Source organism: Cydia pomonella, chromosome 16 (genome assembly GCF_033807575.1).
Source record: "Cydia pomonella isolate Wapato2018A chromosome 16, ilCydPomo1, whole genome shotgun sequence".
NCBI classification, from domain to species: Eukaryota; Metazoa; Arthropoda; class Insecta; order Lepidoptera; family Tortricidae; genus Cydia; species Cydia pomonella.
In genome coordinates this window covers 12,634,928-12,645,421 of record NC_084718.1, presented here as the reverse complement: position 1 = coordinate 12,645,421, position 10,494 = coordinate 12,634,928, and the positions used below count along the sequence as shown (strand labels likewise).

The 10,494-nt window shown below is 38.7% G+C and overlaps 1 protein-coding gene across 2 annotated transcripts in view; it reads right to left on the bottom strand.

Moving 5' to 3' along the window:
- Nucleotides 1-2,941: 2,941 nt before the first annotated feature.
- The window catches only part of LOC133526349 (piwi-like protein Ago3), a 28,505-nt gene continuing 20,952 nt past the window's right edge, over nt 2,942-10,494 (bottom strand). For both annotated transcript variants that reach the window (XM_061862929.1, XM_061862930.1), the window contains one exon: nt 2,942-9,436. In XM_061862929.1, coding sequence (XP_061718913.1) covers nt 9,172-9,436 — 265 coding nt within the window. In that variant the 3' untranslated portion in view covers nt 2,942-9,171. The remainder of the gene's footprint in view (nt 9,437-10,494) is intronic.

Here is a 10,494-nt window from a genome sequence, read left to right as displayed (position 1 = left end):
ATTACGGATAGTGGATTGGTGGTTTTAGTAGGTGGTTGTCTAATTCCCATGTTCGCTGCGCGTGCCCAGCGCGTCTGCTGTCAAGCAGAGCCTCGAGCGCAAACTCGATTGCTTCTAATTAGGGCAAATATTCGATGCGATTAGACAAATTCGATCGCCTTTCAGAGAAGTTCCAATTTGATGGATTGGAATTTGAAATGTGTAAAATGGCCTTGAAGTTAAACTGCATGAAATCTTAATAAAAATAGGCTCATGACTGACTCTCTTTTACAACTTAAAAAAAAAAAACAATATGGAGCATTTCGGGCCATGCTCATTACTCTGCGCAGGGTTCTGTAGTTACATCACAATAGGCAGCATTTTAAAAGTAACAAGGGCAAAGGGAATATTTTCGCAGCACTTGTACCTACGTCTTTTACTAAGGCAGACTTTTTTCAAAAATTCAATAATGGCTTAACAACCCGATCATGTTCGCTAGGTAATATAATTTTTTTAGTTTTTTTTTAAGCTTTACCTTCATGATTTTTCTCGTATTTTTTAACCTAATGGCTCATAAGTTCCTGGAGCCCCGTTTTTGAAAGACTTCATCCCCATAGGTACATGTAGGTATGTATGTTTTTTTCTAGTGTTTAAGAAGAAACACCATTCTCAAATTTTAGGTAATAAATTTCTCCGTTGCGCTGACGGGGGCGGCTCCGGACAACTGCAGCTTATAGGCGAAAAATTTCAGATATCGAGGTTTTGTTGTCGACATTTTCCTCCTCCAAAAATTAACCAATCGTAACGAAATTTTGGGAACGGAATCAACGGAATAAGAAATTATCTGTGCCTAACAGTTTTGATTTTTGCGTTTATTTTTGCCGATTTTGTATGCTAGGCGTTTTTTTACGCCGCATTATTTTGGCCGTTTTAGCGCTATTGCTTGAATTACTTCGCCAAGTGCGAGTCGGACTCGCGCACGAAGAGTTCCGTACCATAACGCAAAAACGGCAAAAAATCACGTTTGTTATATATATGGGAGCCTGTTATATATATGGGAATCGAATCGTTGACGATCCCAAACTCACAAGCGGTATTGAACCTTTAAGTCTAAGGAGAGACTTTACCTCCTTGTGTGTGTTCTACGTCCCAACTAGCGTGGAGGCAGAAAGGGCCTTTTCAGCCGCGGGCTATTTAGCCACTGATATACGGTGCCGATTGGGTGATGACACTTTAAGTGTATTATGCTTCTTGAGAAGCTATTTTCAAAATGTTTAATGTTTTTTGCTCTTAATTTCATTTATAGGTTATACTAATTATGATCTCATTGCATTGTTGGCAAGAAACAATCAACATTTTAATGATTAAAATAAAATAAATGCAATAATGTATTGCATTTATTATTATAGTCACTAAAATCTTGATTGTTTCTTGTTAATTTTTGAAATAAACGTTGATTATTGTGTTCATGGAAAGTTGTTTACTTTGAAAAGTATACTCAATTATATAAAATAATCCAAAAATACTGGTTACTCTCAATTTACACAATTTGACTCAAAAATAACGCCTTTTTTAATTATTCTGCTCAATCTGGAATAATCCCGATAATCTTGATTCGAGACCAAGATCTTGACCCGAATCTTGACAAGATCTTGAACTGACCAATCTTGATTCCGAAAAGAGACTCCAAGATCTTGAATGGTCAATCTTGGCCCAAGATTGCATTCCCTAGTTCTACCGCTTGTACAATGGGCTGTGTTCTGAGGAATTGTTTGACATGATGCCAACGACCACTTTCTATCACCGCACCGCTCGCCGTCGGCAGGGAGTTCATCCTCACACCTTAGAACCAAAATGGTCGCGTACTGTGCGGTTCAAGAGGAATTTCCTCCCGCGGACGCTCCGGCTGTGGAATGAGCTCCCTTCCGAGGTTTTCCCGAGGGTCTACAGTATGGGGTTCTTCAAAAAAGGAGTGTACAGGTTTTTAAAGGGTCGGCAACGCGCATGTAACACCTCTGGAGTTGCAGGCGTCCTTAGGCTGCGGTGACTGCTTACCATCAGGCGGGCCGTATGCTTGTTTGCGACCGTCGTGGTATTAAAAAAAAAAAAAGCCTATCACGGTTCATGAGATACAGCCTGGTGACAGACAGACAGACGGACAGTTCAGTCTTAGTAATAGGGTTTTACTATTTGGATATGGAAACCCATAAAAAACAGAATATCAAAAATAACAAAACGTACTAGTAAAATTGAACTGGTATAAAAACAATATTCATCTAGGGCCAAAATCCAGAGGAAAATGTCGAGAACGTTTGTATGGAAAAAATTGTCGGCGTGAGCGAAACTATAAGGATTCCTAGTTGACTACGGAACCCTAAAAAGGTAGAGCACGATAATAGGAAGTTCTATACCCGTACCATGAGTCACTGAAGTGTCAAAACTGACATATACGCTATCGAGTATCGAGAACGTCATTTACTCTCTATACTTCTCGCTCGCACTTATCCGCGAGTACGAGCGAGATGCAAAGAAAGTAAGTTACGTTCTCGATAGCGTTTACGTCAGTGCCGTACTGGTGGCAGCCATACTGATAATACTGATGATAGCAGATGCGAACTTAGTCACGTGATCGTTTCGATAGATTATATTTCTGTAAAAAGCCAATCGAAATATTATAATCTACACAATAATTGTAAACGATTTCCACTACGCTACGGAGCTTTAACGAATTGTAACGTTGGCTACGCGGCCTGTCCCTTAAGTTTGAAAAAGTATATAGGTCTCCAGATCCAATCTAGCGGCTGCCAAGAAATAGCCGAAAAGAATCCATGTTCAGAAAACTGCCACCAGAACAACGAGAAAGCTTCTCTCACCGTTTTTTCAATGGTTTATCTGCTAATTCGACGTCGAGGAAGGAATCGGGAATATAGGCATAAGGTGTATATTTAAAAAAAAAAAAAAATTCTTATGGAACATTTATTAAAGAGTTGCGTCCAGTATGTAACAGAAATGATCGTCTATAAAGCTGAACTTCGGACGACAAAATAAAAGCAATCAAGTCGAAAATAATACCAGAACAATGAAAATATACACCTAGTATTCAGGTTTCTTACAAAGTGAACTAATTTACAAGTTATTAAAGGTTAGATTTGACAAATCTGCTCATCATCGTGGATGACACGAACTACAGCGACTATATTTTTTAATGATATTCTCATTATTTACAGTTATGACCAGAAATTCCTATCAGGTAATTTAGCAATTAGTTGGACACTGAGTTAAACTATATGTAATCAACATGTCATAATATATCTCTTACAATTCAAAGGCGACATTTTTTACATACACTAGTGTGGTAATTAATCTTTTCGCCGCCACGTCAATGAAGTAATAGTGTCATCAATGCCACGTCAAAAACTGCAGGTATACAAACATGAATAAAACCACGACTTGATATGAAGTCGTGGCGTGTGGGGCATGAAAAGTACTGACACTATATCAAGTCAATGGCGGCGAAAAGGTCAAAGAACAACTGCAAGAGATTCTTTTCGAGGTAACTGAAGATCTATCGTGTTGTGACATTAAAAATACTTATAACAGTGATCATTCTGAATCATGAAATTGAAGGGGTACATAGGAACGTACGTAGAGACAGCACGAACAGGATTTAAGGACTATTAGGTGATGAAATCTACGATATTCATGGCTATTGAATTAATAGGACGAATTAATACCTAGGCTATATCGGACGCTTGCCTAGTAAAATGGTATCCAATTTTATTTCCGTACGACCATGACTCGCCCTCCGAAAAAAAAATAAAACATTAGGTATCTAACTGACATTATTGTTATTAGTGTTATTACCTATGATTTTAATTACTTACCATTCATAGAATAATTAAACTTACCATAAGTTTAATTATTCTATGAATCGAGATGCTTTTTCGTATATGTAAAACTATACAAATTGGAATGTAATATAATAAAAGTGAAAACCTGTGCATATTTGAAAACAATTTTCAAATTTAGAAAAAAACCGGTCTAGTGCGAGTTCCTTTACCTCGCGCACCGAGGGTTCCGTACAAACTTTCAATTTTCTCAAGAAAGACTTTTGACCAGAAGTATACTATTAGTATAAATGTGTACAGCGCCATCTATGGACGACTTTGCTAACTAATTTGTGTCATCTGTATGTTTGTTGGTTTTCCCGGGATAATTCTTTATCAAGTGAACCGATTTTAATCATTTTTATTTTATTTGAAAGATGGTGCCTTTAGTGTAATCCCATAGAAATTTCAACTATAATAAACACTCGCAACCGGAATTAAATTGCAAATTAAATTACAAAATGTTTTTTGTAAATTAAAAAAAAGGACTGAAGATAGAGGCCTGATTTTATTTTTCCTGTAATCTTTATGATAATGTTATTACTTATTATGTAAAAAATTCATAATTTTTCATTCGTAAACTTCGGAGATAAGGGGGGGGGGGGGGTATTATTTTCACATTTTCCTTCATAAGTCAATTTTTTTTTTTCACCACGAAAAAAAAATTGTTTTGTAATGTTCAATTTGAGCTCTCTCACAACACTTGACCTAGTAACTAGACTTTGAAATTTTGCCCCCTCTTATATTAGGAATTATCCATAAATAACACAAATAAAAAAAATTACACTTCCAATATGGTTGGGTTAGCGTTATTCATTACTATTCCAAATTTCAAATCGATAGCTTAAGTCCGCCTGTTGTTACCTGGGTCTATTTTCCTTTAAAATTCATTTGTAGTTTTACATGTATGTAAAATGTATAATTGTTGGTGCAATAAAGAATATTTACTTACTTACTTACTTCTCGAGATATTTAGCAATGTGACAGACGGACGGACGGACGGACAGAGTCGCACCATAAGGGTTCCTTTTGTACCTTTTTGGTACGGAACCCTAAAAACGGGATTGCTCCAACTTGTCTAACTAAAGTTGCATCCAAGCTACAATGGAACATGGTTTATACTAATAATTAATATAACAATAATTTAACACACAAAAAGCACCTTGATGTTTACTTAAGACTACTGTAGGTACTTATAGTCATACGATCATTCACAATAATTGTAAAGAGTACTAACTAAATCTTCATAACCAATCCAATCACAATTTTGTACAGAAATTACATAATAAAGTACTAAAGAAATAGGTTTCAAAACATTCAGCAGTATTTTCTGTTTAAGTACCTTACGATATCGCTTAACAGAGTATGTTATTTATTAAACACAACAAAACGCAGTGACATTGTCAATGACTAGCTAATGCGGAGGTACAAATAGCAAGAATTAAATAGTAAATCTGAGCATCTAAAGTAATATCCTTATACTTAACAAGTTATATCTTTACGGATTTGCGCTGCGTTTTACATTAGACTGCAGGGTCGCAATTAAAAATATTGCATACCGTCTATAAAGGCTGAAGCTTCTCCTTAGTTTTACAAAGCTTATTTAAGGCACAAGGGCCGCCTTCTCTAGAAGTTACAGGCCAATTCGGATGTCATTCAGAACGATAACTGAATATGAATAACGTATTAGTTATCGTGCATTTCACTTGTAATTGTCCGTACATGTATTGGCGCGGACGAGGCGCACTATAAATAAATATTACAGTACATATGGTGGTGCTTTACCGAACTAGTGCGAAAATCAGCATATTACGTTACTGCGTCGAACATTTAAAGGGCCATATGTACTGTAAAACGTTGTACGATACATGTGCGAATAGGTAATTCGCAACTCGTGTCGATTTAAAACACTCCCTTCGGTCGTGTTTTAATTTATCGCCACTCGTTTCGAATTTCCTATTTTTCGCACTTGTATCGTAATGTACTAACATGATTCAAATATACATAAAGTCAGTGTACGTACGAATTGGCCTGTTCTACAGCACCTGATGGACCAATTACATGTAATACCTAATTAATCTTAGCTGCGAACTTGCATTTGCAATACCGTTAGCAAGATGAGAACAATCTGAAATATTATGCCAAAGATGAATTTCGTTGGAAATTACACCTTTCCAGCAATACGCTTGCTAATTTTGAAAACTTGTATTTACAAATGCCATTACCAAGATGAGAACAATCTGAAATGATATGCCTTTACATGCTTTCCGGGGCGATCGCATAAATTAATTAAGGGCTTAAATTGGAGAGCGTCAGAGTTAAATTTTGACATGTAATATGTTACAAGGTTCATATTACAAATACCTTATAGACTAACATACAAAATTATAGTAGCCAGCTTGTACGGACCCTATCTTGTTCAGTAGGCCGTCCTAGCGTACGGAAGCTTGGAGTAATATGAACCCCTTGAACTATTAGAAAACAAATTAAATTTTTTGATTGAAAATATTTTTAATTTGTTTTATATTTCAAGTAGAAACACTACTTTTACCTCATTCCACTTCTCTTTTCCTTTATGTATGACATTTATATCGGTTTATAAGCCCTTGAAGCCACGATATGTTCATGATTCGGTAACTTTTTTAGTGATTAACTAACTTGAATTACATGATCCTTTACAACCTTAAGACCGCCCCGTACTCGCCTACTGTTTCTTATGGAACCCAGGGAATAATAAATATGATTTGTAACTGCTAATTGTTAGTAGCACTTATAAGAATAAACAGCCTCATTTAATGTTTATAGTACAATACTGCAGCAATAAACGCCGAAAAATAAGCCAGGTAGTTTAGTACCACGCAATACATGCTCGGCAAACAATACATGCTCCGGCTGCAGTATGTATGTGCTATTCTCAGAAAAATGCAAGGAAATTCAACACAAATAAAATATTCCTGCACATGTTTGAGAAAAACATTAGTTTATATTCATATAAATTAAAAAGTAACATTTAATTGATAAACATTTATCGTTAAAACTATCAGTTAATTGCTAACAAAAAGAACCTTACTGGTTTATCCAATTTAAAAAAAAAATATCTTCTGATAAAATGATTCATGTCTTATTCGAAGTTACAATCAACAATCTCAATCAACAAGCCGCACAATAACGTGGTGGGAATTTGTCATTACCTCTAATTCGTACAAAAATATCTAAATATAGATTTTCTTACCTAATTCTTAACAAAATACAAATATCAATAGCAAAAAATGGATTAAATCGTGATTGAAACATCACAAACTTACTTTTTACGTATTGCTTAAATTTCAAAATTATTCAAAGTGGAATAATTTATTAGCTATACGTAACGTATCTAACCTAACTTACCTATTGAAACTTGAACACATCCACTGCCAGCGAACAACTAGGCGGGTTTGTGTTCTGTTGTGGGTAGTTTTTACCCGACTGCCAAAGGGAGGGTAATGTTTTTCGACTGTATGTATGTATGTATGTCTGTTTCTTTGTGGCCTCCTGTAACCTAAAAGGCTTGATGGATTTTGATGTATGTATGAGGTATCGTTAGATTCGTCTTGATCACGGGAATGTCATAGGATGTTTTTGGGGGTAACTAAAAAGTTATAAATAAAAAACTAATTATTATAAAAAAACAAAAACTCGACTGCAAACTAAAAAGAGGAAAACAAGCCCCACAAGAATATTCTTGTTGATGGTAAGTATCGCAGGCGGGGACCAACAGAGGGTTACTTATAGTCATTTTGGTTGTTAAGTTCACCTTTTAGCAGTCTTACTTAGGTAGGTATTTTCGTTGGTGGCGGTCAAGTTGGTCCCCGCCTGCAATAGTTACCATCAACAACAATATTCTTGTGGGGCTTGTTTTCCTCTTTTTAGTGTGCAGTCTTTTGTTTTTTTATAATATTTTTTTTTTAATGTAATTCTGAGAAATCATCGCATACCCATAGTTACTAAGCTTACTTTCAGACCACGTTTTCGGTATACGAGTATCATGGTTGATATACCGCGTGAGGCGTTGATAAATTATATATTTTCTATAAAAATATTTTTAAGGTTCCTCCTCTTTATATGACAGTTTCTGAGCAGAAACAAATATATAACAATCTACAAGATATGATACATGATATGGTTTTTCTGGAAATCAATTTTAATTTAAATAAGTGAAGGAAAAAAATATTGAAGTCACTCCTATTTCTTTCAATTCTATTATTACTGAAAAATTTATCGAAAATATATGAAACTTTACAATCTTTCTCACAGAACACTATAAAATGATTTTTTGCTTTTTGCAAATTAATAAAACTATGCCTCAATTCCTAAAAAAATAAGCCTAAATCCCGCCTAGGTTCCTGCCATTACCCCGCTCTCGGCCGTATAGTCAGTACGGGCCAAGTCGTGTTGCTAGACGGACCTGTGCTGCTTTGCGCGCGCGAGCAAGCGAAATTCTATTTCAAACACTTACTCCCTTATTCATAAACGTGTACTAAAGTTAAGATGCCGCTGATCATCGTTTGTCCCTTTCCGACGTATCGGTATGATGGAAAGGGACAAACGATGATCAGCGGCATCGTAACTTTAGTACACTTTTATGAATAAGGGGGTTAGTTCTGGGCGCTCGATCTTTTGCAGCGGGTGGTGCGGTGAGGGATAAAAGCTCCGCCAACACGCGAGGTCGTTGGCGTCGGGTGCAGCCTTAAGAGAAATGATCGTGTCGTTGTCATACCAAACGTAATTTTTTATCGCCCATTTTCAATAATATTAAGCAAAACTCTGCGTGGGGGCCACTAGCACAAACAGAGGGCTACCTCTAAACACTTACTTAAATCAAAATTTCGTCACGATAACTAGGTGTTAGGTTACGATACTATGGTTTACGATAATTGCTAGTACTGCCCGCGTAGCCAACGTGCCTATCGTTCACGCTCCGTGGCGAACGAAACGCAACTGTCACAGTCGCACTAATATGGAAGAGTGATAGAGAGATGGCTACGCTACGCTACGGAGCGTTAACGATTGTAACGTTGGCAACGCGGCCTGCACTCCGGCGGCAGAACATTGCAGTAATTGCCAAACGATTTTCTGCTATTGATATTTTTATTACAAAATTAACAACTTAAGCCACACGCTTTTGCGGTTGCAACCAACGCGGAGCGGAACGCAACTTCGTTTTTACTATACAACTGCGAATGATCGTACACATTTAACCGCCAACTTACAGTATGATTGCGCGCAGTCGCAACCGCAGATGCGTACTAGCTATAAGGCCTCACATTTATAGGAAGAACAGCCTATCGGACAGCGCCTCGGAGGGCTGCTCGTGTATGTTCTGGCCGACGAGGTAGGCCAGCTTGTGCGCGTACTGGCAGGGCGCGGGCACGCGCACGGTGCCGGGCCAGTTGTAGTACAGGTGGCACATCTTGTACGTGATCTTCTGGCACTGGTCGGGCGTCAGGCCGCTGTCGTCGTGCACCACCACGTAGTGCGTCGGGGTCACGGTGCCTTGGTTCACCTTCTGGGAGACGATCAGGAAGTCGTACCTGGAACGATGACGGGAATTGATGAACAGGAAATACTTGCAACTGAACCACGATGAAGGCTAATAGTGCTAAGTTCTGTAGGTACCAAAAATCTCATCATTTACCTTTGAATCCATTTTCACAGTCCAACCACATAATTTTTATATTTCTATAGCAATAGCAATTACCATGTATTTAGCACAATTGCGGAGCTGATAGATTGTGCTTCTTTGAAGAAACCACTCACTCCACTAAGACCGATCGTTCAGTGATCAGTGACCTACTTCAGCTATCGCTAGTGAACTTTGCAAATCAGTCAGTTGTCTATTACTATTTAATCAACACATAAGCTTGCGCCATTGACCATGAAAACTATTACAGAATAGTATAAATTACGCACCAGCTTTTATAAATTATGTTATGCTTTTATAAATTCAATTGTTTTTGGTCAACCTCGTGGTTTAGTTTTTGTGTCCGATACCAGCCTGCATGACCAAAGACTCCTATGAGTTTGGCTGACTTTGACCCGTTGACCGATAAAGACATCAACTGACGCGTTCGGCTACAGTATATCAAACCTTCGCGCACGCCGACAAGGTTTACAAGGGCACGTTGTATATAGGAGGCGTGGCTAGATATATTAGGTAGCACGCACCAGTCCCTCCTGGTGACGGTGTGGTCCAGCACGGTGCCGGGGCGCGGGTTGGCGAGCCCGCCGGGCCCGCGCGCGAAGATGCTAGATATATTAGGCAGTAGGTAGCACTCACCAGTCCCTCCTGGTGACGGTGTGGTCCAGCACGGTGCCGGGGCGCGGGTTGGCGAGCCCGCCGGGCCCGCGCGCGAAGATGCTAGATATATTAGGCAGTAGGTAGCACTCACCAGTCCCTCCTGGTGACGGTGTGGTCCAGCACGGTGCCGGGGCGCGGGTTGGCGAGCCCGCCGGGCCCGCGCGCGAAGATGCTAGATATATTAGGCAGTAGGTAGCACTCACCAGTCCCTCCTGGTGACGGTGTGGTCCAGCACGGTGCCGGGGCGCGGGTTGGCGAGCCCGCCGGGCCCGCGCGCGAAGATGCTAGATA